Source organism: Microplitis mediator, chromosome 10, assembly GCF_029852145.1.
Source record: "Microplitis mediator isolate UGA2020A chromosome 10, iyMicMedi2.1, whole genome shotgun sequence".
NCBI lineage: Eukaryota > Metazoa > Arthropoda > Insecta > Hymenoptera > Braconidae > Microplitis > Microplitis mediator.
This window is the reverse complement of record NC_079978.1, coordinates 19566105-19594067: the sequence shown is the minus strand read 5'-3', so window position 1 is coordinate 19594067 and position 27963 is coordinate 19566105. Positions and strand designations below refer to the sequence as shown.

At 28.5% G+C, this 27963-nt stretch overlaps 2 protein-coding genes across 14 annotated transcripts in view; one reads left to right on the top strand and one right to left on the bottom strand.

Annotated features, from left to right (window-relative positions):
* LOC130676567 (glutamate receptor ionotropic, kainate 2-like) overlaps positions 1 to 27963 on the bottom strand; it is a 297696-nt gene that overhangs the window by 252753 nt on the left and 16980 nt on the right. For all 11 annotated transcript variants that reach the window (XR_008991438.1, XR_008991439.1, XR_008991440.1 and 8 more), the window contains exon 2: positions 26254 to 26632. Coding sequence is in view for 8 of the 11 variants with exons in the window: in XM_057482888.1 (XP_057338871.1) it covers positions 26254 to 26326 (73 nt within the window). In the remaining 3 variants the exon portion in view is untranslated. The remainder of the gene's footprint in view (positions 1 to 26253; positions 26633 to 27963) is intronic.
* On the top strand, positions 13855 to 16262 carry LOC130676569 (uncharacterized). Of its 3 annotated transcripts, none has more exons than XR_008991441.1 (3): positions 13855 to 15431; positions 15532 to 15724; positions 16089 to 16262. XR_008991441.1 is itself a non-coding variant. In XM_057482895.1 (2 exons), exons 1-2 carry the CDS (start codon positions 13974 to 13976, stop codon positions 16090 to 16092), a joined length of 1755 nt encoding a protein of 584 aa, XP_057338878.1. In that variant the 5' UTR covers positions 13855 to 13973; the 3' UTR covers positions 16093 to 16262. The 3 variants fall into 3 exon arrangements, 1 of the variants encoding a protein (XP_057338878.1); XR_008991442.1 differs by having other exon boundaries at positions 15514 to 15724; XM_057482895.1 differs by having other exon boundaries at positions 13855 to 15724.

The following is a 27963-nucleotide window of genomic DNA, read 5'->3' as shown; positions in this document are numbered from 1 at the left end:
CATACTATTTAAGTAGGGGAGAGAGGGGTCAATTGAACCAGTAAGCTTAAAAAATCGAAAAAAAAAGAAAAATGAGTCGTCCTCTCGGAATTATATTTTAATACACTAAACCTTAGTCTGACCAAAATTAGGAACCAATATGATAATTTAATTTTAAAAAATTCAAGTTTTTGTGTTTTTAGGCATCTGAACTTTTTTTTCAGCTCTTGACAAATTGTTTAATAAGTTTTTAATTTTCAAATTTAATCTGAAAATTTTTTTTATAATACTTTCTTTCATATATTAGTAATAAATTTCTAACTTTACATCTAGTAAAATAGTGCTTGAATTTTTTTTTTTTTTAAACTTATTATTTCAATAAAATCATATGGGGTCAATTGAACCAGTACTCTCGGGGATGGTTGAACTACACGAACCACATTGTGAGCATCAGACACGCGCGCGCGTCTTGACTGAGTGTGAAAAAAAGCTAAACTAACCAAGAAAAAAAATAATTATATTGACAGAAGTTGTAAAAGCGATTGTTGTAACATATAATGTCATATAAAATAATTAATATTAATAGAAGTATTGTAATTTCAGTTTTAAGCTGTAATGAATAGTAAATTATTCATTAAAGCCATTCGTTTGTGGTTCTAATACTCTTGGTTCAATTGTCCCCGACTAGTGGTTTAATTGCCCCCGCAAAAGGGACGATTTAACCATTTGATGCAGTTGTACAATTTCATGTTTATAAAAAATTTTCATAATTTGTTAAGTTATGCGCTTATGAGAAATAATAGTCTGCATAATAAAGTATAATTTCGTAAAAAAAAAGTCATCATTTTGCTTTTATTCATCTAAAAAAAAAAATGTTAAAGTATTTTTGGTTCAATTGACCCCACTCTCTCCTATCTGTCTTGAGACCATACCATCATGGTGTTGAACGCCATGCATTTCTTACCGTATAGTTTAAATTATATCGTCATCAAAAATTTTGAAAAATCACTGTTTTTGACATTTGTTCTGGATCTTTAATGTATTAACGCTTTGATTTGGTTCACAGCTCGTGTAACTCTTCATCTTGATTATTTCTATTAATTTCTGTCTACAAACATTGAATTTATCAAGCATAATCGTTAGCAAAACGTTAAAAAACGGTTCTTATTAATTATTTTCAATTTCTTGAATTCTCGGAGATGAATACGAAACCTGACTTCTTTTAAGCTCAAAGAACTTGAAAATACAAAACTACTTGAAGGTATTGTCGAGCTCAAATAGCTCGAACATGTATCGATATTAATGTTTTTGATTTACTTGAGCTCGAAAACAGCGGGAAGATTCAGGATTGGCCCGCAGGGTCAACCGGTGTTCAAATCTTTATTTTCTGGTTCGCTGTCTGATTTCCGATAGACCTTCAATCCGATTCAATCGTAGTTTGTAATCAGGGTTATGTCTTTTTTAAATTCCCGAGACCTATCACCTAAGTTACGAAAAACCTATTTTTGGTCACTCGTTACAAAATTTATCGATTAGTCTCATAATCTAATGAAGTTATTCGAGGAGTTGCTTCCCGCCGTTCTAATTTTTTACTTTTTTTCGAAAACGATCATAATTTTGACAAAACTGTTAATGCACAGATCAAAAAATGTCAGAAATGACGCCGAGTTCAACAGGCTGATCTCATCGCCGAAATGACTTTCAACTCCACATCCCGCTCGACAGTATCAGCCTGCTAACCCTGCTCAATGACAATAAGTTATAATTCATGTATACAATTGAAGCTCTCTAACTTTGCAATCGTAGGGCTTGAACTTCCTGGACTCGGAGCTACAGAATTACGGTAGTAGATGGACACCCACACTTTCGTAAGAAACGGGAGGGGGTGGGGACTTTTATGTTAGGGTTTGCAAAGCTAGAGAGATTCCACTGTACTAATGCTTGCTTAACTTTTTCTACTGTGTAGAAGAAATACTTTTTTTTTTAATTAAATTTACAAGACTTATGAGGGCAATGCCAAATAATGAACTCCATTTTTGGTTCAATCTCAAAATTTAATTTTAAAAATAGGGTTATACGATTGGTGATCTTCTTTTTGCATTTCCGTTTTATTATGTTATGTATTTTACGTACGGAAACTACATACGTAAAGTTAAGTTAGACACTCGAACGTTTACTCCAGTCACAATCTAGTTTCCAGTTGAATGTCACTAAAATGGCAATAACCCCAACTACGTATAGTTGTTATCCAAACCAAGAATATCAGAGGGTTATTACAGAGAAGATAGAGAATCTAGCTTTGATCAAGTTTGATCTTTTGCTCCATAGTATACTTTACAAACAACACTGACAGAAAAAGATGTATATTTTCAGGAAAAAATGCTTGATTTATGTATTTTAGTTACTTAAGTAGTGCCCAGCAATCCTGAATCAGGAAATTTGATCTGATTTTTGGGTAACTAGACTGTATTTGAACTAATTGATCTGTTTCTAAATTTGTATAGAAATTTTAAGCGGTTTTTGATCGAAAGACAATTAAAAACAAACTAAAAAAATTTTAGGTCTGGATAAAAATAAAAGAAGGCGAAATATTTTAAGAAAAAGTCTGATTTTGATCTAGAGATGACCAAAACTAGATTCAAAATTATTGATAACAAGTCGGACAGTAATCTAAATAAGAAATGGTACGGGAAAAGTTCTATTAAATTTCACATCCCGATAAAAAAAGATTTTATACAGTCGTATAAAATTATATACAAAAAATGGCCCGATCCAATTGTATACAACTGTATAGAAATTGTATACAATTCTATACAAATTGTATACAAGTCTATATAATTATATACAATTTTATACAAATTATATACAATTCTATATAGGGGAGGGTGGGGCAGAGCGGCCCCCCTGAAATTTTGACCAAAAAAAAAATTTTTTTTTTTTCGACTAATTACTATAAATCCGATATGTTTGCGCATTTTTACCCCTACGCATGACATTTGGGGCAAAATGGACAAGCCCAAAATTTTGAAAAAGTGATTTTTTCATATTTTTATCGTCAAATTAAAGAAGAATTGTTATAACTCCACATTTCTTATTAATGATGAAAACAATTTAAAAAAAAAAAAACGAAAAAAAAAATTTTTTTTATCACTTTTTGGAGGGGGCCGCTCTGCCCCACAAAAAAAAAAAAATTTTTTTTCAGAATTTTGGCAAAATGTCCATAAATTTGTTCGAAATAGGACAAAAGTAAAGTGATCTTATGGTTGAAAGCCACAAAAAATAATAATAGGCTTAGGGGGGCCGCTCTGCCCCACCCTCCCCTATTTCGCGTGCCAAATGCCAAAAGGGCGTAGTACAGCAGTTAGATAGGGTTCTATGCCAAAAGGGCGTATATCTTTTGATCTTTGTATCTTTGTATCTTTGTATCTAAAGATATACGCTCTTTTGGCGTTGAAAATTTTTTTTTATTTTGAGGCTTAAAACATGTTTACAAAATGATTGGCACCAAAAACAAAGAAATTATACGCCCTTTTGGTTCTTCAAAGCCAAAAGGGCGTATAACTTTTATACGCCTTTTTGGCATTTGGCACGCGATTTATCAATACCAATAAGAAGTTTCATTTTGTTATAAAAACAAATTTTTTTCTTAGTACAAGAATTTTTTTCTAATTTTTAATAAGGTCTTCCTTCAATTCCTTTTTTTATTCAACCAAATATTTGCTTCATTGAAATTTTGAATTTGAATGAATTCAATAAGGTATCAACTAAATTGAATAAATTTTTGCTTGCCTTAAGTAAGAACTGCATTTAGAAATTTATAACTAAAGTGGAACAATAATTTCGCTAAAATAAGAGCTATCAATTTCATTTTAGAAAAAAATTACTTATGTTGAGAATTTATGGAAACAAGAAAAGTAATTATTTGAATTTAATTTTTTTTCTCTCAGTGTATGCTTTCCAACTAATATAATAGAGAAAGTAGTCTTTTTGAACAATGAATCCTGAAATTAACAATCCTTCTTCGTATAGAAACGTTGGTTTTTTCGACATCTAAAAGTGAAGGAAAACTAGAGATGGTGTTTTTTGCCCGCTCAGACTTCTCTTTGCTGTACTGGAATTATTTTTTTGCCTTTCATTAAGATTTTCATTTCTACGCCAGCAAGCGTCAGCTGAGAGAACATTTTTTTACTGAAGTACAAAATATACAAAGAAGATACTAGAATGATGCTAAATTTTTTTTCTGGCTTACGTTTCTGTAGAATACGTAAAATAAATGATTTTTTTTTTTCATAAAAAATTTTATCATAATAATATTTAAAATATTAATAGAACATATAAATTATATATCAACGTAATTTCCCTCTATGAGAGACAATTTACTTTTAATCACTGGATTATGTAATTTGGAAAAACATTATTCATAATAAAAGACATTAATATTTAATTAGATAAATATGAAGAGAATGAAATTCTTAATTAATATTGAATAAAAATTTGTGAACATGTCCGGGATTATTTTTTACACGTAGAACTTTATCTAAAAATTAAATTCATGGGAGGGGGGGTAAGACGACCTCCTAAAAAATTTTATTATTATGAAACTATTTGATATATTTTGAAAGGTTTGCGACGTCCGTCGTAAAATATTATATAAAATTTGCGCTGATCAGTGGATTCGCGCTGACGAAGCATTGGTCCTTCGAGCCTTACGTAAAAATACTAATGAACACTATTGGAAAACACAAATGAAAAACTGATGGTCTAGTAACCCGATAAAAAATCTGTAAACCGCGATGTGAGATTTCGTATGAAAAAATAATATATGGTTAAAATATATAAAATCATATATGTTTGCAACAAAAAAATATATGATAGATTATAAAAAATTATATAGAGATTTTGGCCGATTTAACATAAAATTATATACAGTAGTAAATATATGTATTCCATATATGTAACTTATATGTTTTTTATATTAAGCTATATATACATTTACATTTACCTTGTAATATATTGTATTGATATATTTCCTTTTATATTCAAAATATATAAAATTTTTATATGAAATGAAATATATGGTAGCATATAATTTATATTATATATGGCACCATATATTTTCTTTGTTATATTTAAGCATATATTTTATTCGGTGTATGTATATGTATATGGGTATATATATTCGCATCAAATTAACTAATTTTGAAAATTTTAACTGCAATTTAAAGAGTATATTAAAATTTAGATCTAATTTAATTGGAGTCGGTCATACGAATAAGAAACTTTTTTTTTCCATCTACAATATAAATATATGTTTTTATATATGATCAGAATATATTTTTCGTATATGATAGAAATATATACTTTTATGTATGATAAAAATATAGTTTTCGTATATGACAAGAATTTATATTTTCATATATGATAAAAATATATTTTTTGTATATGATTGACATATATATTTTTATATATGCAAAACATATACGGACTCGTATACGATGAATATTATATTTTTTAATATAAAAAAAAATATATCAGAAAATATATCGTTAAATTGGCCACATATATTTTCTGATCTTTATCATATATTTTTACATATATTTTGACCATATAGATTTTCATACGGGGAGGCGAGAAAAGTATGTAACGAGGGAGAGTTTGAATGTAGAGTCTTATAAAACATAATAGTGAAAAAAGTAAAATTAAATTATTAATATTTTTATATTTATATTTATGATATTTATACGTATGATATTTCACATCATATTTTCAAATACCTTATTTATATATATGTGAATTTCGCTATTTCGAAACTTGAAACAGTTCTAACGTAATATCTTATGGATTAGATGAATATGTTTCAACTTCGTTGAAGAATTTGTATATTGTAATTTTTCTGTGCGTTATACATCTATATTTATTCATATGCTTCACGCTTGGTTGCGTTGAAATCCACAAAGAAAATTATGGAAATTGTTCGTGCTATAAAACTTTTTGAAATTAAAAAAAAAAAATTTCATGTGCGATCAATTGTGACACGTTTCATAAGTCATTTTTTTTTTTTTTAATTATTCTCTTTGTCAAAATCATATAGTAATATCGTTAATTTATTTGGAATTATACGTATCGTTCATTTGAAACCAAAGTCATGCCTCACTGACATTTAATTAAAAGTTTTTATAATTTTATTCATCATAAGATTCCTGCTGTTTAATTAAACCATAAAATTAAAAATAGCAATATTTATATAAAAATAAATAAACTAAACATAAACTAATCTATTGATTGATCTCGAAATCTGTACTCAAAGAAAAAAAAATTAAATTGAAGTAATTACTCATCTTGTTTCCAGAAATACTCAAAATAAATCATTTTTTTTCTAAAATGAAATTTTTTTTCACCTTTTTTGGGGGTAGCCAATTTTGCTCGCAAAAAAAAATTTTTCTATTATCTTTGAATATCATAAGAAACTATATGACATAGGGGAGACCGAGGCACGACGGCTCCCTCAAGTCGGTAATTATTTTATATGGCTTTTAATTAGGGGTGTGCGAATATTTGAATTTACGAATTATTCGTCTCGAATCGAATCGAATAATTCGAATAGTTCGAATTATTCGAATTTTTCGAATAATCTGAATTAAAACCAAATAATGAACTAATTATTAAATTAAAGAAGAATTCGTATTCGTCGTAATTATCAACATTTTTGACTTTCCGCTAAGAAAATTGTAAATTTTCGGAAAGTTATTGGTTTCGGTCCGATTTTATAAAATCGAATTTCTAAGAGATCTTGCAAACTGTCTGACATTGAAAATTTAAAAAAATTTTGCCGTGTAGCATGTTTTATTTAATTCATGTATAATTTTCGAATCAAAATACGAAATTTATCTTCTCATTCCGGATATGACCGGATGACACTTTTCTTACAAGAAAATTTTTATTATTTTAGTAATGAGTTCTATGGACAAAATATTCAAATTGAGTCAAATATACCCGAACAAGAAAACGTTTCTATCGAAATCCATTAATTTAAGAGCACAAGACAATTAATTGAACTATTCGAATGATTCAAATAATTCGAACCATTCGAATAATTCGAATATCCGATTCGAATTTCGAACTGAATGTTACTATTTGATTCGATTCGAATGATATTCGCACACCCCTACTTTTAATCTATAGGTCAACCTAATTTGGTCCTTTTTTAAGCAAATTCATTAAAGTTTTACCAAAACTCAAAAAAAAAAATTTTTCTGGGGCATGACGGCCCCCTTCCAAAAAAAGCTTAAAAAAATTTTTGTTTTTTTTTTTATTGAAAAAAAAAATTTTTACCACAAATATACTATAATCCCATGGACTTCAAATTTATAAGAAAAAAAATTTATTTAGCTGATATAACCAGTTTTATTGAAATTTTTATTTTTTTATTTTAACGACAATAAAATTATATTCAATTGATCCTAAACATTCTTAAATTTTTATTATAATTCTGAAGCAGGCTTGAAAGTTCTAGAACTTTAGCTACAAGCGTCCTAATTTCTATCTACAAATCAATTTCAAATTTGGATTGATCTTAGGACTAATTCATATCTGTGTCAAAATATGAATTTCAATCTAAACTTAAGATTTAAATTCATTATGAACTAAATTTTTTTTTTGCACGGGAATCTGTTGACCTAAAGGAGCTTTAATCAATCAATTTTTCAAATTCATTTTAGTTTAGAAAAAAAAAAAATTTTCTGTAGCAAATTTCTTTTTGGTGGTCCATTTTGCCCCAGATATCGCAGATCAGCCTAAAATATTTTTAAAACATCAGAGGTATCATGATTTGACTGAAAATAGAAAAAAAAAATTTTACAAAATTTTTGTGGGGGTCCGCCGTGCTCCGGTCTCCCCTACAAATATGTATATATATAAAGTTTTATGTCTTGATTACATAGGATGACTCAATTAATCATTTGTAATTTACGGTTTGATTTAAGAAATATGAAACCACTCTGTTATTAAATAATTAGGAAAGTAATACATCCATTACCATCGCGTTCGCAACAGTAGTTAGCAGTAATACCGAAGCACTGAAATATTTACTTCGTGTAATAAATTGCTTTGTTTGCAGTATAAACAATAAACATTCACGTCAATTATTATCATTCGATACGGTTGAGATAATAGTATAATAGACGAATCGTTTATAATGAGCAACTTCATATATTTCTTGTAAAATGTAGATCAAGGCCTAAGTCGATCTTGTGTACAATAGAGGAATTCAACTATTGCGTTCATGTTTCGCGGCATTTACTTTCATGTATTATAAACGCTTATAAAATAATAAAAAATGACTAATACACAATATTTCGTAGTATACTCTTTTAAAAAGCTATCAGTTAATATTCATATTTGCGTGAATATATGAAGTGCGTGTTTTTTATATTTATTATTAAATGTCGAAATTCGGTTTGTAAGTAACATCCTACAATAAAAAATATATAAAAAGATATAAATCAACATCCGATTGGTTGAATACAGCATAAAAATATACACAGCGTACACGGATATGTGCACTAAAATAAATATAAATTACACACATGTGCATACTAGCGCATCTAATATGAATTATATTTTAGATACTTTCAGCCTGCAAGCGAGCGGGCGAGTTAACTAATTTCGAAGAAATATTGCACAATATCACAAGCGCGTTTTAAGTCATATTGAGGCGTCAAACTTGAAGTCATAAAAAATTTAATTTTTATGTGAAATGATTTTGTGTAGGATAAGAATCGTTATCGGATTGGACTGAAAAAAAAGTTTCGCCATCATAATAATTGATAAGATAACGAAAGATTATGTTGTTGCAACAAAATCTACGCATTTAGAGTAACGAATTTGGTTGGGGGAATAACGATAAGTAAAGTTGACTTGCTATTACAAAGAGAATTGTTCATATTAGCAAACAATTTTTATAGTAACTGTAAAAAATATTAGGTTAAAGTAAAAGACCTAGTACTCGATCAGGGAACTAGTACCCGATCACTGATGTATTTGTGTACACTGATAGAAGGATTTCTTTGTATTTAAGAAATCATTTCTTAAACATCATTTCTTAGCATTTAAAAAATATTTCTTAGTATTTAAGAAATATTTGTTAAATACAAAGAAATATTTCTTAAACACTAAGAAATATTTTTTAAATACTAAGAAATGATTTCTTTAATACAAAGAAATATTTTTTAAATACTAAGAAATCCTTCTATCAGTGTATCTATATTTAGTGAAATTTAGTAAATATAGATACACAAATACATGAGTGATCGGGTACTAGTTTCCGGATTGGGTATTGGGTCTCTTACCTTACCTAGGTCAAAAAAATGGCTTGGTTTTGGCGTAATGTTAAAAATTGAAAATTGCGCAGGTCTAACAAGACAAAAGCAAGTCAAGTTTAAGTTTTTTTTTTCATAAATGAAAAACAAATTCTGGGATATTAATTTGGTTTTGACTTCCCGGGTCAAAAAATTAGATCTGTTTTAAAATAAATGATATATTCAAATATTTTTCCTTTTATTCAAGTTTATAAATCGTATTTATTTTATATAAGAATTTGATCTGTTTTTGCCCGTACTATTCCTTATCCAGGCTAATATCAGACTTATTTTCGTATGATATTTAGTCTGTTTTAAATCGCGTTTAGACTAAAAACAGACTTTTTTTATTATAATTATTGGTCTGTGTTCAATTGTTTTTAAGGACAAATACAGGACTTTTTATAAATATAAATAATAATAATAATAATATTTTTTTTAATCTTCAATGGCATACCAATCCTATTTATTGTAATATTTGGCTAGCCTCTCTGTGCTAGCACGACAATTACTTTTAATTTCAAAAACGGTTTCGCCCCGAATATACTTGCTGGGCTCATCAGTAAATTCGGGGCGAAACCGTTTTTGAAATTAAAAGTAATTGTCGTGCTAGCACAGAGAGGCTAGCCAAATATTACAATAAATAGGATTGGTATGCCATTGAAGATTAAAAAAAATATTAAAACACCAATCAAAGAATATATGAATGCATTAGCATTCATATATATTAAATAACTAACAGCAAATAATAATAATAATAATAATCTAGATTTATTAATTTATTTTAATTTTCTTGGTATTAAAAACATGCTAATGCGCTTCCTTAATAAGATGTCACAGAGAGAAAATGTTGGCTCAAAACCTACCAATTTTTACAATGCTGTCGACTAAACTTGAAACAGGGAATAATGCATCCAAAAAATTATCGTGCTCTTACAAAAAATGATTATACTGTATCACATTACTTATTACGTGCGAGAAATTTATCGATGAGCTTCAATATCAATTACTTCCATACATTATAATAATTTTGATGCAGCATAATAATTTTTTATCAGAGTATAGTAATTTTTTGGATACTTTACTTTCTGTTTCAAGTTTGGTCGACAGCATAATAAAAATTGGTAGATTTCGAGCCAAAATTTTTCTCCGTAGCACAAAAATTTTGATGTTTTCTTATGCCAAAATATTTTCAATTTAATCCAGTAAATAAGAGAAAATTCTTGACATTTTAAGAGTTGTTTTATCACTTTTATTCAATGATATAAATATTCAATGAAGACAACTAAAAAATTAAGCTGTCAAATTTTCATTAACTGCCGACATTTTTAAACAAAAGATAGTAAATAAATAGTAAATAAAACATAATCAATTCTGCAAATTAATATTTTTTCATAAATATTGCCCATAAATACAAATTTTATAAGTCCATGATTTAATCTAGTTTTGTCCTTGTAAATTTTCAGAACTAAAATTTTTTAAAGTTCACGAATTAATCTAATTTAGTCTGCTCGTAACGCGTTTGTTTTTTAAAGTAGCAGGTCGAAAACAGCTTAAAATTCTCATAAAAGATCAAAATCAGATCAAATAGTCCAATCAGACTAAAATCAAGTCAAATTTTTCAGTCCGGGTAGATCAAAAACAGATTAAAATTTTTATCGAAGTTCAATAACAGACCAAGTAGTCCAAATACAGTCCAGTTAGACTAAAATCAGATCAAATTTTTCGACCCGGGTTGCTTTTGACTGAATTCCCGGGCCAAAAAATTTGATCTGATTTTAGTCTAACTGGACGGTATTTGGACTACTTGGTCTGTTATTGAACTTCGATAAAAATTTTAATCTGTTTTTGATCTACCCGGACCGAAAAATTTGATCTGATTTTAGTCTAACTGGACGGTATTTGGACTACTTGGTCTGTTATTAAACTTCTATTAAATTTTTAATCTGTTTTGGATCTACCCGGACCGAAAAATTTGATCTGATTTTAGTATAATTGGACTATTTGATCTGTTTTTGATCTTTTATAAAAATTTTAAGCTATTTTTGATCTGTTGTTTTAAAAACCAATTGCGTTACGGGCAGACAAAACTAGATTAATTCTTGAACTTTAAAAAATTTTAGTTCTGAAAATTTGCAAGGACTAAACTAGATTAAATCTTGGACTTGTAATATTTTTATTTATGGGCAATATTTATAAAATATATATCAAGTTACAGAATTGATTATGTTTTGTTTACTATTTATTTAGTGTCTTTTGATTAAAAATGTCGACAGTTAATGAAAATTTGACAGCTTTATGTTTTAGTTGTCTTGACTGAATATTTATAGTATTGAATAAAAGTAATAAAATAACTCTTAAAATGTCAAGAAATTTTTCTTATTTACTGGATAAAATCGGAAATATTTTGGCGTTAGAAACCATCAAAATTCTTGTGACATCTTGTTACGGAAGCGTATTAGCATGTTTCAAATATCAAGAAAATTAAAATAAATTTATGAATCTATATTATTATTATTATTATTTATATTTGTAAAAAGTCCTATTTTTGATCTAAAAGCGATTAAAAACAGACTAAAAATTATAGTAAATAAAGTCTGTTTTTGTCCTTAAAAACAATTGAACACAGACCTCGAGTTATAATAAAAAAGACTATTTTTAGTCTAAACGCGATTTAAAACAGACTAAATATCATACGAAAATAAGTCTATTGGCCAGGATAAGGAATAGTACGGGTAAAAACAGATTAAATTCTTATATAAAATAAATACGATTTATAAACTTAAATTCAAGACAAAATATTTGAATTTATCATTTATTTTAAAACAGATCTAATTTTTTGACCCGGGTACTCTAAAAAATAAAACTCAGTTTTGATTTACTTTTGGCGCGCTTTTTTAAATCCAAAAAGAAATAAGCATTAGGTGATTTTAAGTTGTTTAGCAAGTCGAAATCAAGTCAACTTGATGAGTTAACAAGTGTAGCCAAAATAAAGTTGCGTCAGATGCAAGTCAAAAAAATTATAGCAGTCAAAATCAAGTTGTTTTTTTGACCCGAGTATTTTACATGAAAATAAACAAACAATGTACAGTAACAAAAATTTATTTTTTGTTTATGACCGGAAATATCAGTCAAACAGACTAGATAAATATCAAACAAAAAAGAATAATAATAACAAGTTTGCTCGATATTGTCGGTTCAAAGCGTGTGGTTTCGCGCATATAACAACATAGAATCTACCTCTGTCACTGCCAGCACATATACAGTAGATGGATAAGTGAGTATTATGAATTCTACGGATGTTTCGAGATCGTGCTTCAAATGTGAGCTTGATACTACTATTGGATAGCTGACAGAGTGCGTCTGTTTATTGACACAAACTTATCGGAAGCAGTTTTAAGAGAGAACTATGATAGTAAAGAATACTGAAGTATTTACTCGCATAGAAGAATATATGTGAATAAAATTCTAAAGTTTTTTACGTATGCTAAATTCAACGCACAATACTTAATCTTTCAAGTCACGCTTGATCGCACGCTTCTACAAGAGTACCTTCATGGATTCAATGCAAATTGACGTACAAGATCTGCATAGGTACTCGTTGGATCAGATACGCTTGTGTTGTGAATCACGATGAATGAAGCGAATGGTTTTAATCGCCGGTTAATTTGTAACGACGCATTTTGAGAAAAACAATTAAATACTAAATGTTCGCAAATATAAATTGAGCTATGAAAATTAGGGAGGGTGGGAAAAAATGGAATAGAGGGAAGGGGCAGAATGGGGTACCTCCGAAATTTGATAAAAAAATTTTGTTTTTTAAAATGTTTATTAAACTATTAACAATTACTTCTGTAAATATAATTGAGCGTTATTTTGGATTTTTTTTTATAGGGGAAAGGGGGCAGAGTGGGCCCCTTAAATAAAATAGTTATAATATCATTCATTTTTTTAACGCGTTTACTTCTTTTTAGACCCTTGATACTTATTTTCACTTCATTATGCTGCGTCCTCTAAAATAGAAAAATCGAAAATTAGGGGCAAAGTGGGAACTCAAAAAAATTTCGGATTTGATATTTTTTATTCTTTACACGTGTGATATTTGCAAATAACTATAAAACAATTGTATTTTAATAATTTAAAAGTAATTTTAATAGTCTGCTGCGATACAACTTTAAGGGGTTAGGGGTAGTCAGAATTTTCAAAAAATCGATTTTTTTTTTTTTGCATTTTCTTAAAGTATAATATTTTAAAAATATTGTGTGAAAATTTGAAGTGAATCCGACAAATTCTTTTCGAGTTATTTAACAATGACCAAAGGACGCTCGGGTGCTACGTGGCATTCGAGTGCAGGTAGCTAGAAACAGCTGCAAGCAACCGACCTTTCGGGTTTCATTGTCATGAATATCTCCCCATTTTAATGTATTTATAATTATATATATATATATATATATATATATATATATATATATATATATATATATATATATATATATATATATATATATATATTCACAATTTGTAGGTAGTACAAGAACTGAAAAATAATTTTTGGTTGCCAGTATACCTGTAGTCGTTGCACTGATCAGTCGATAGTTTTGTGATAAATTATTTCTCAAGTGAATTAAATTATTAACCATGGGACGTGATTCTAGAAAGGTTTCAAGAGAACTTCGGAGTTCTGAAAAAATTAATAAGTCGCGTTCAGTCAAAAGAAAGAATGTTTTTAATCCGAAAACAGCCGAACGTGATGAAAGTATTCAGAGTACATCTTCTAAAAAATTAAAACAAAACACTGAAGATGATGTACCTGAAGACAGCAGTACTGAATTTCGAATAATAAATTTTATTCAGGTATTCACTGCAATTTCTGCTCTTATAAAATGTAAAAAATGTGATGGAAATGTAGTGTTTCAAACAGCAAGTACACGTGGGCTGGGATTCAAAATTGTAGTTGCATGTAATAACTGTGGAAATGAATATATTCCTTCCTGTTCTTTCGTTGGGCATTCTTATGAAATAAACAGACGTTTCATTTTTGTAATGAGAATACTAGGAATAGGATACGAAGGATTGTGCAAGTTTTGCGGCCTGATGGACATGCCGTCTTTTTTAGATAAATCTACGCATACAATTTTACTGAAACAGATTTTGAATTGTAGTAAAGCCGTCGCAGAAACCTTCATGACGAAAGCTGTGAATGAAGAAAAGCAAGCAATGCCAACAACTGAAAATGAAGATATAAATCATCTAACTGTATCGGGAGATGGAACCTGGCAAAAACGGGGATATACATCGTCATTTGGAGTTTCTTCTATAATTGGCTATTTTACTGGAAAGATTCTTGACATAAACATTAAAAGTGCATATTGTAAGCTATGTGAGTATTGGAAAAAAAAAACAAATACTGTTGAGTTCGAGGAATGGTATCAATCGCATGAAGATGTGTGTTCTGCTAATCATCAAGGGTCTTCTGGGAAAATGGAGGTGGATGCGATGGTCGAAATGTTTTCGTATTCTGAAACTAAATATGGAGTTAAGTATGCCAACTATATTGGTGATGGTGACTCCAAGACCTATTCAGGAATTATAAAATCAGATCCTTACGAAAATACAACTGTAAATAAAAAGGAATGTATAGGGCATGTCCAAAAGCGGATGGGGAGTCGATTACGTACGCTGAAGAGTAAACAAAAAGGTCTTGGTGGTCGAGGTAAGCTCACAGGAAAATTAATAGACAAACTAACTGTGTACTATGGTTTAGCAATACGCCGGCATTGTGATTCTATTGAAAATATGAAATCTGCTATAATGGCAACCTTTTATCACTACGGCTCGAGTGATGAAAAACCGAATCATGATATGTGTCCAAAAGGCGAAGAATCTTGGTGCTCTTACCAGCGCGCTGAAGCAAGAGGAGAGCTTGATACCTTTTCTCACGATTATTCTCCTTTACCTTCTGATGTTTTAAAAGCTATCAAGCCTATATACGAAGATCTTAGTAATGAAAATTTACTTTCAAGATGTGTAGGTGGATTCAATCAGAATAATAATGAAAGCTTTAACCAACTAGTATGGAAAATATGTCCAAAAACGGTAAATACTAGTTTTACTATCGTACAAATAGCTGCATACGTTGCTATGTGTATATTTAATGAGGGTATAAATTCATTATTAGTCTTGATGAATACACTAGGACTTAATTGTGGGCCTAATTCTCATCGGTATGCAGAAAGAATGGATGCTGCACGTATCAAAGTAGCAGATAAGCGCGCTAATGATAACACCCGAGAAGGTCGATTGCAACGTAGGCACCAGCAAATCGATATTTTGGAAGCTGCTATGTCGGCTGAAGAGCTATTATATGGTCCAGGAATAGATGACTCAGTGTAAGTTATTAAATAATTCTTATAATTCGACATAAATCCATAGCAAAACTTTAAATGCGTTTTTCTCAAAACTATGTTTTCTGAACTGGTGATCACTGTAACTTAAAAACTGCTCGGTAGATTTCAATAAAATTTATTGTACTTTTGAAATACATTAAAAACTCGTGCCTGATCGAAGGATTTTTTTTTTTTTCAAAAATTTCGATTTTTTTTTAACAATAAACTGTCGGTTTTTTTCTCGAAAATTTGAAAAAAATTTCCTGAGGCCGCCATTTTGTTAATTTCGAAAAAAAAAAAAAAAGCTTCGATCAGGCACAAGATTATCTATTAATAAAACTAATTTTTCTTGTCCGATTGATTTTAGATGAATCTCCAAGGACTTATGATGATCACCGCAAAGGACTTCGGGAGGAACGGGCTCTACAAAAACAGCGATAACTTTTTGAATTATTAATTTTTTTTTTTGAAATTTTCGTGAAGTCAAATCGAAACGTGTTCTAATAAAGCTATGTTTTTATTTTTGTCAAATAAAGTAATTAACTACAAAAAAAAAATTATTGAAAATCATCATTTTTTCATACCCCTGAGTACCCCTAACCCCTTAAAACGTAATTTTATTATCTTTGACTTTCTTCCCGCATGAAAAAAACTTATACTCTGAAATTATATCAGATAATATAATATTTATTATATTATAGTATAATTTAGAATATAAATAATTATATATTTAAAAATAACTACTTTTCTGCCGTTTTCAATATAAAATTTTATATTTTAAAAGTATATCAATATAATATATAATTTTATATTTTGGCATATATTATCATTATAAAAACTCCATATAATATTAGATTATATAAAAAAAATATATGTCATTATATAGTATCAATTTATAGGTTTATATATATTATGATTTTATAATTCAAATTATATTATTAACAGTATAGTATAATATATAATGCTCGTATATAAGCTTGTATATATTAAAAGATATACATGACACTTTTGTGCTTCGAAAAATTTTCAGTTCCATGAATGCTCTTTCGGTATCCTCTATAACTTATTTTATTTTGAGTAATTATTTTTTTATATTAAAAATTAATCATATAAATGAAAATTTATAGTCATAACGACTCTCTCTACAAACTTCTTTTCAAGTTCGATCTACATACTTAATTTACTCGAATAAAATATATTCTCATTGATACTCACAATCATCGTCAAACTGAAAGTCTTTATTTTTCATATTTTATTTTATATTTTTAGATATATAATGTATTATATAATACAATATACAATTCAATATCTTGAGATTCTCCAACGTCAATTATATAAAAAAATATATATTTAACAATATAATATTTAATACATAAAAAAATATATTCTATCATATATCATTCCAATATATGTAAATTTATAATGAATTTTATAAGTTAAAAATAATATTTTATAATTATATTACATATTATGAGAATATGTATATATTTTTTTATAATTATAATTAAAAATCAAAGTATAACTTTGAATTTATATAAATATTATATTTTATTATACATACATTTCTGCCGTTTCATAAAATTATATATTTACGGTATATTTTTTTATGTATAATCCAAATATATGTTATTTTCATGCGGGTTAATAAATTATATTTAATTTACAGTTTTGGTGGTCCATTTTAGCCCTCAGTTTATAAGAAATTTCGATAAGTTTATTATCCGTCGGAATTTATTGGCGTATAGAAAATTTTGAGTGGCCCACTTTGCCCCTTCCGCCCCTACTGATTTTGAGAAATTTTGATTTTGTAAAGAAAAAGTATAAAATCAATTCGTTTTTTTTTCTTATCTATGTGCAATAAAAAAACACCCAATGTCAAATTACTTTAGATGTATTTTTTCGATAATTAACTTGAAAATATATTCAATTTTTATAATTGCACATTTCAAGCGCATAACCCCTGAGGCTGCTTTATGAACGGTTTACTTTTTCCGACTATTTTATTTATACTAAAATATTTCTACACCCTTTTAATTACTCCAAAATAAGTCAAATTGTATACTAGCGTAACGAGAATATATAAAGGAACAATTTGAACCTAAAATTAAGTCGATTCATTATTTTATTAGTTTGAAATAAATTATTTTAAATCAAAAAATCAATGCTGTCAATTGTTACGTATGAGACTTCGTAGCCACGATAACTCTCGATAGACACAATTAATCGGCCTAACTTTTTCTTTGTGAGCTTTGTATTTTTGATCACAAGAACCCTATGGAGAATCACAGTCTGAATCCTTTTAGTTTAATTGTAATTAATTAAAAACGTAAAACTAATTATTCACGAAAAATTTAGCTGCCATTTTTATTTTCACTGTTGTTATTATTTTTTTCTTTTCTCTCCATCAGCTGCTGGCAGCAGCACTAGCGTTATAGTATAGGTTTGAAAAAAAGTGACATCTAAGACAAAAAGGCGGGATATTTAAAAAAAAATGTTAATAAAATAATATTAAACTGAAAATAAAAAATCAAAAAATCAAATTGATGATTTATCGGTTGAATAAAAATTCATAATAAAAAAAAAATTAATATTATAAAATAAAAGCAATGATTGAAAATAAAATGAGCTATTGAGGTATGCGCTTTTAGATTTTCCAATTTTTTTCAAATTCGGATTAACTTTTAATAATTTTTTTAAAAATCAGTAATTGCTTTTTTGAAAATATTTTCTCTGGAATTTAGACTACAGTTCAAAAGTTATAATAAACTCTCCTCTGCAGTGAATTTTAGTCCGATGGGGTTAAATAAATTAAACAAATCATTCCCTCTGCTTTCACTCTAGATTCAATTTGCGTTCATTCCGCAAACATTTTACGGCGCATAAAAAAGAGAATTTTTCATCAATAAAACCGATTATTTTTTTTATTATAATCTATTAATTAAAATATTTTACAGGTGATTTTACTGAAAGTAAATGAAAATTGAAATATTCTCATCATGAAGTAATAATGTGAATTAAACTGTAATTTATATTCTATCATATATAAAACCGTGTTAATGATAATTTTTATACTAACAATTTCTAGTGTGCAGACCTACACGATTGCAATAGCTTACATTAATTATCTGAGCTTCAGGGAACTTTTGCCCTAAGGCCTATTGTTCAATAAATTAAACTAAACTAAATTGGAATTCATACTTTTCAATATTACGTGAGTGCTTGAGGTGGCCCGCATGAAAAAACTTTATATGTGAAAAAATATACTTTAAAATATATGAATATTATAATGTGATATATTGCACAATATATAAAATAATATTTATATTTTTGCCGTATTAATATATAATAATATATTGAAAAAAAATATATTGCTACAATATATTAATTATATATTTATCAATATAACTTTTTTTATGTATGTTTAGCATATATATCTTGGTATATTTTATTATATGTTGATATATTGTATTGAAAGTAGTATATTTATTAATATACAGTATGATGTATATTTTTTATATAAGTTTTTCAGTATATTGTAAAATATATCGTACTCCATATATTTTGCAATATATAACGTCCAATATATTGCAAAATATATGAGACTATACATATTTTTCGTACTATGGTATGGTACATAATAAAAACTATGCATTTTAGTTTGTAATTTTCATTTCTATGCTATCGGGCAGCTTCTCAAAAAATCTAGGTATATAAAGACTATAATTTTCAATATATCGAGAAAAATATAATTTTTAATATATTGGAAAAATATAACTTCAATATACCGCAAACCATAGATTTAAACATATAAGTTCTTCCATGTATGATCAATTATATACAGACAATATATCACTAATTATATGAGTCAAAATATATATAAATTTTATTATATTATACTTTATAAATTACATATATACCATCTATATATGACAAAAATATATTGAGCATTATATGAGATAATATATATAGAGAAATATAAAACATTATATAAAAAGAAATATATTATTAAAAATATATAATCCAATATATGTAAAAAACATATTCATAAATATATATATTTTTGCCGCCATATATTTATCACATATTCACCGTATATATTTTTAACAATATATAGCTTTTCCATGCGGTGGGCATTTATCTATTTTTGAACTTTTTTTTGCAATTAATAAATGTGATATGACAATTTCAATGCAAATGAATATTTAATCGAAAGAGCCATTTTCTATCTGAAAGTATGATAACTTTTTTTTATAGATTTTAAAATATGCAGATTTTTCCATTTATTTGTATAGAAAATTAACACACGTTTGAGTACATAAAAAGTTACGTAAGTCTTTTAAAATGGAAAATATAACATCCCCGCATTTTTCATTTCGGGACAAAGTTCGTGACTTCTTAATAGAGATATCGATGAAAATCGATTTACGATAAGTTAATCGGGCTTTGAAACGCAATCGGTAGGGATCCGTCCCTAAACCTTCGCTCGGGAACTCTTACCTACAGGTTATCTAGATTTTCTGTTCGTACTAATGACGTGACTTTTCATAAGCCTATAAAAACAGTGTGAATTTAAGGTGGGGGTGTAAATGTTGTGGCACTTGGCCAGGCCTCATTTTCGACTGAACAAAGCTGGGAGATAAAAGTAATCTTTGAATTTAATCTTTGCCAAAGCCGATAAAATAACTTTATGTCCAAGACTGCTGGATAGCAAAATGTCTTTGAAAAATTTTTTAAACATACTTTCGAAATTGTTTTTGCTTAGGGTAACATAATTTGCACTTCATGATAAATAATAGATTTAACCCTTAAGAGATACACTGAGAAAAAGTCACGTAAGAATTACATGAGGGTAATTTATATCTGGCGATATTTTCAAAGTTGATTATTATATTTCGTGACTGAATTAAGTGAAGTCAATTAATTTTGTTTTAAATAGATAGAAATCTTTTTCAAAAATAATACGTTTCGAAATTACGCACATTTAAGAAAAAAGCCGAGCGATTTCTACCCAATAGAACCATGTAGGGCAAGTGAGCGCCTTCTATAGAGATTAAATAGAAAATTTTGAGGTTAGAGTTTTTTTTTTGAAACATAATCGATACTATTATAGTCGAGTCGGCAAAAGAATGGGTTTTTCTCCCACTACTTAGCTATTATAAAGTCCATGACTTTGCACTAATGCGCATGCGCAGTAATGACTTAATTGTAGAAAAATAGTGGGAGAAAAGCTATTGGGTAAAAATCGCTCGGCTTTTTTCTTAAATGTGCGTAATTTTGGGACGCATTATTTTTGAAAACATTTTCTATCCATTGAAAACAGAATTAATTGACTTCACTCAATTCGGTTTTTAAAGTGAACTAGACTCACTAATCGAACTGCTTATCAATGATAATTTATCGACAAAAAAAATCTTTTAGTCAAAAAACAGAACGTCATTTAAACCTTAGAATGCAAAAATGGAAATAAATCCAGCATAGAGATTCAAATGAGGTTTCAGAATACGTTTATTTGCAACCTAAATTAGGGTATAAGTAAGTGACGTGACAGTATACTTATAGCTCAATAGAATAAAATATAACGCAGTTGCTTAGCGGTTTTAAGGTTACATTTATGAGGCCGAGCGAAAATAAAAAAGAAATTGCTCTTCATTGCCTTCTTATTTCATTGAAGTTAACCGTGAATATTTTACTAATATTACCAGTAAATTTCACTAGCTTCATCAACAATTTGGTTCTACGAAAGCAAACAGTGAAGTTCACTGGTTACAGTAATTAGACCTTTCCACTGAAACGAACACCGTTTCTGTTGACTTTACTAAAAATTATTTCACTGTCTCAGTTCGTAAATATTTACTATTTTTTACTCATAATTGACAATAATAAATTTTTTTCATATTTAGTTCTTTTTTTAAATTAATGTTTACATATTTAGAAAAAACAGTCATACATAATTGGGTAAAATAAACAAAAAACACATGACCATAATATTTTTATACATTCATATTTTTGAAAAGTATCAGGCTGGTGTTATTAGCATCTCGTACTATATCATTATTTGTCGTTCGTATTTATTCGAATTATTAGTTCAGTATTTGCGATAGATATATTTCTCTAGGATAGTTCTCTTTTAAATTATTGAATGTAGAAAAAAAAAATTTTGTATAAAAACCACTCATATATTCATGCTTTTATTTATATTTAGTAACTTTTTTTATGTGAGTATACCAATAAATATAAACTGCATTAGTAAACTTGACTATATGTTTAGTAAATTTCACTATACAACAACGGAAGTAATTGAAATTAAATTTTTATTAATTTTCCACTTAATTATTATTATTATTTATGGACTATGTATTAGTGTTGGTGTCGATCATTATATTGAAAAATCACTTGACTTGACCGAGATTCGAACCCTGATCTCCCGCGTGCGAATCCTGTCTTCAGTCCGTCGGACCGATGTCTCTATTGAACGAAAGTCTCTGAACTTGTAATACATATTCGTATACACAATCTCTATCAATTGTCAATTTTATCAATCTTTTTTCGAAAAATTACAGGCCGTTTGGTAATTTTTAGTTGAAGTATAATACGAAATATTATGCTATTCATCTGATTTACAGAAAGTACTAAACGGATTGTAATTTTTGCATACTCTAGAGTATTTGATGCATATTTTCTAGTTTATTTTCATATTTCTACAAAATAAAAACCGTTAAATTGTACAATAAAATATATGACTTAACGTTTAGTAGTATTTCAATATAGGGTTCGTGCCCGAACTGTAGAGGTATCACTTTTGTCGAAAGTAGAGCGCCATAAAAATAGTATAGTGATGTAAACATTGTAGTAAACAGTATTAGTTTTTTTATAACAAATGAAAAAATAATCAAATTTGGTTTTTTACCGATTAAAAATAATCGGACTAGAGATCAAAACGATAAAAAAGGACAAAAATTATTTGAATCTGGTCATGTTCTAAATGTAATATAAACCGAAGATTCAAATAAGCATCGGTTATAACCTGCACAATCGTCGCCCAAACCGGTGTTTCCAATGTTTACAGTGTTACAATTATCGTAAGTATTTTTGACATTTGAAGGTTATCCACGCGGTGTTCAGTGAACTTTCGGAGAAACGATAAAATTTTATCTGTGTATTATTTTTATACGGCATATTTGAACAGCCGCGAATACAACACGATACTTTTGATGAAGACATCTCGGAAATTCATTTTCTAAAAAAAAAAAAATAGGTAATTAAAGACACTGATAATGCTAAACTAATACTGTTTGCCATCACTTTGCTTATAATTTTTATCAGCAGATGGCATAAAGGTCAACTTTCTCAATCCCTATACTTTTTATAAAAATTGCTGTGCGATTAACAAAGAATACGAATGAGTTAGTACACGGAAAGAAATTTTCTTTAAAAATTACCGTTAAATTCACTGTAATCGTGGGACGAATGGCACGACCTAATCATATGTCGGTAGGTAAGATAATTTTCAACTTTTTTTCAACAAATTTTACCGTAGTCTACTATAAATTTTATTTGGTTTTCGGTAAATTTTATGAAGTCTAACCTCAAAATAAATAAATTTTTCCGTAATTTTTAATTTGAAAATGGTAATAAATAAAAGCGCCTTATTATTTCCACGATTACAGTGAATTTAACGGTAATTTTTAACGAAAATTTCTGTCCGTGTAGTAAATATATGAATTGTTTAGACAAACATATAGAAATAATTAACTTTATGTGATTTTTACGATAAATTTAGTAATAAATAGTAATAGTAATGCTTTTATTGATCCGCATTAATATTTCTTACAAAAATATATTAAATATTATAATATTTTCGAGACTCATTTTCAGTAAATATGCACTATTACCATTTTAACACACTATTTAATATTTAGAGAGTAATTTTCCAGAAAATTTGTTGTCATGAGTTAAAATACCAATTTTTTTTATTTTTCATTTCTATCCTACTAAAATTTCGATTTCCCAGAAATAATTGTACACAGAAATTAAAAAAAATTTTAAACGGACAATTTTCTTTTCACGTTTAATTGTCTATACTTTAAACAATAAAAAAATAAAACTAAACATTTTTGCCGCTTCAATGTTATTTATATATTTGAATTAATTTTATGAAACCCTAATTTTTTATTTTATTTCTCATTCAAATTGGTTCTAGTCTAAACTCTTTTTCATAATGCTTCTCGTATTTCTCTTCGTATTTGCACGATAACTATAGCACGACTTCGGAAATTGCAGGGAACTTTGTACGGAGCTTCGAGAGGTCGGATGTCCTATTGAAATTTCTGCAATTAAATCAACGCAGAGTTACGAACCCTTTTACCTCAATTGTTTTTGGGATCTTCCAGTTTAGCTGCTTAATAAATAAATCTTTGAGCTTAATAATTTAATCAACCTAAAGAGAATATTTAATGTCTATTATTTAATAAAATATTCAGTATAAAAGAAGCTTATTGTGATTTACATACATCGTTTATTTAGTCGGTATATTTAGTTATAATGTTCTATAATAAAATATTTGTGGGATCGCTCAGAGATCTCTCATCGTAAAATAAAATTTGAATACCTTTTAGAATATCAAAGCAACACACTCTTTGTGCTAGGAGTCCTCATAATATTCGTGTTATTTTTTAACACAAAATTCACGTAATACGAGAAGTAAATTTAACACTTTTAAAAGGTCAGTGCCTTAGTAAAAATAAACGAGGTCCCCCTTGATTTAAACTAAGCGCTAGCTAGCGAAATTGAGGGTTCTAGAGATTGTGCGCAACCTATCGTTAAAAAATAGACATTTTTTTTGTTCTGTAAAAAATTTAAAAGTAGTGATTTTTGAACTATTTTGGCATGTTTCTGGAACGTCTTTAGTGTACAAAAGGTGCAAAAGTAGTGATTTTGGAATGTTTTGAAATGCCTTTTTTATTAGTCCATAAAGAAGTCACAAGTGGCGATTCTGGATTTTCTTTGAAATGCCCATATAAAATTTCCAAAAAGGTCCTTTTTTGACTCTAAATTTGATCATCAAAAACTTTTTTTTTACCATCGAAATTACTTTCGTTCCAAAAAAGTCTCATTCGAAGTTCTAATTTGTCACATGTTTAGAAGTTCTATATGTGGAACTTTTTTGGAATCTTTTTGGAACGAATTTTTTTTTACACGGGCACTGAATAACCTCAAATTCGTTATCAAACATTGCTATTTCGGATAGACATCCCGGGTCGAAAAATTAGATCTGTTTTAAAATAAATGATAAATTCAAATATTTTTTCTTGAATTTAAGTTTATAAATCGTATTCATTTTATAAAAGAATTTAATCTGTTTTTTCCCGTACTATTCCTCATCCAAGCCAATATCAGACTTATTTTCGTATGATAATTAGTCTGTTTTAAATCGCGTTTAGACTAAAAACAGACTTTTTTATTATAATTCATGGTCTGTGTACAATGGTTTTTAAGGACAAAAACAGACTTAATTTACTATAACTTTTGGTCTGTTTTTAAGCGCTTTTAGATCAAAAACAGGACTTTTTACAAATATAAGTAATAATAATATAGATTCACAAATTTATTTCAATTTTCTTGATATTTGAAACATGCTAATGCGCTTCCGTAATGAGATGTCACAAGAATTTTGATGGTTTCTAATGCCAAAATATTTTCGATTTTATCCAGTAAATAAGGAAAATTTCTTGACATTTTAAGAGTTATTTTATTACTTTTATTAAATACTATAAATATTCAGTCAAGACAACTAAAACATAAAGCTATCAAACTTTCATTAACTGTCGACATTTTTAAACAAAAGACACTAAATAAATAGTAAACAAAACATAATCAATTCTGTAACTTAATATATTTTTTATAAATATTGCCCATAAATAAAAATATTACAAGTCCATGATTTAATCTAGTTTAGCCCTTGCAAATTTTCAGAACTAAAATTTTTTAAAGTTCAAGAATTAATCTAGTTTTGTCTGCCCGTAACGCAATTGTTTTTTGAAACAACAGATCAAAAACAGCTTAAAATTTTTATAAAAGATCAAAAACAGATCAAATAATCTAATTCGACTAAAATCAGATCAAATTTTTGGTCTGGGTAGATCAAAAACAGATTGAGCATTGAATAGAAGTTGAATAACAGACCAAGTAGTCCAAGTACCGTCCAGTTAGACTAAAATCAAATCAAATTTTTCGACTCGGGATAATTGAAGGTGATAATTAGCAAGTGATTATTATAAGAAGTAGCTATAAGTAACAAAGGATAGGGTAGAAATAAGGTACGAGATCTAGTACCCGATCTCTCCATGTATTTGTATATCTATATTTACTAAATTCTACTAAATATAGATACACAAATACATGGAGTAAAATCATTCAGCAAATTATCTTACGGAACAATTAAATTAGTAACACTTATTTTTTATTGTTTTACAAGTAGGTATGATAATATTTTGAACGAATCTCAATTATTATTAATAGTCTATTGTACTCACCAATTCTGATGACCGGAGGTAAAGACATAACCGTTGTAACAAGAATAACAATTACAGCAAATATAAGTGCCATTATGCTCCACAGATACGTTTCCTTTCTATCACATCCACTTTCAGTGTAATCATATACACATATCTAGAACATTGTTCAGATATACCGAGCACTTACTTATCAATAAAAAAAATTTCTAATTTCAATAACTAATTATTAAAAATTTATCTAAAAAAATCACATTAGAATAAGTTCAACTATATATTACACTAAAACATTATTTGCTGTCACCAATACTTCACTACTATCAAATTCTTCGACATCTTTACTAGAATAACGTCGTTTTCAATGTATTTATTGTTCGTTCCTTAGTGTTCCAAGCGTAACCTGTAAAAAAAGAGAGGGATTAATTCAAATACATGTTTGCACGTGTGCACTTTATTTTATAAAACTTTTACGTATCGATTAAAAATAAATCTGAAAAAAGGTTGATCTTATGGTCACTGAAAAAAAAACAATGTGCTGCGGACTGAATTCAGTTCTCTCATCAAAGTCGCTGTTGCCCATGAGCTTTGGGATTCGGAAAAGAAAAACAGAAAGGGGATGTCATCAAGGTTCACGACTGGGAACACTATTTGGAACAGTATATGTGATGCTGATGATTCATTAAAAGAACTAGAACTTACTGAACACGGGTGCTAATTCTTAGCCTAAGCTGACGACTTCCTTGACGGCATCGAAAGTACCTCTCCTGCGGATATTGAGAAAGAAGCTCAACAAACTGTAGATTTGATACTGGAATGATGTTGGTCAACGAAATTGGCGCTGTTTAATACGAAGACAGAAGCGATTTCCCTTAAAAGAGAGTATATCCAGTCCATGAAAGGACGAAAATCTGTACCCTTACGAAGCAAAGAGACGACTACTGAAAATCATAATGGGAAAAACAAATATAGCATTCAGAAAAGCGTTAGATACCTAAGGATCCACTTCGATGAGATCCTCAAACCAACAACACACATAAAGACAAGGCGTGCGAAATTAGGTACTACGGGGGCTACTTCCTGCCGGTTGTCACCTATGTGACAGAAGGCTAGAGTGACCTATGCGGGATTAGAAGGCTTTTAGGGCCGGGTAAGGGCAAGCTTTGATTACAACGCCGTCTTCGTACAAGACAACATTGTAGGAAGAAGTTTGTGTAGTAGCACAGAGTTCTTCCTACAATGGAACATACAGCCAGGTGACGAAGAAAGCCTAGTCTCCCTTAGAAAAGAAACCATTCGAAAATAGCAAGAAAGGTGGTTCACAACGAGCTAAGGACAAATGACATTTAACTTCTTTCCCGACGTTACTGAATGTCAAGCTAACAAACATATCAGCCTTAATTTCTAGCTTATCCAGATCTTAACCGGTCACGGCTGCTTTAAAGATAGACTCTTCAAGTACGGACTCACAAAAGATCGCAAATGCCTTCAATGTAACAAAGGGAGAGACAGTTCATATTTTTCGGATACTTCATACTTCGAGGTTATGATCCAATTCAAAACGTCTTTTACTCTATTTTGATTACTCACATTCAGTTCTGTTCAGATCTATGCGTTTTTTTAAGAATAATCCTACGAAAAAATTTAAAGATGCATTTTTTTTATTTTTTGAATTTCGGAGTTCAACCCACTTTGGGTGTGCGTTGCAGATATGATACTGATCAATGGTCGAAC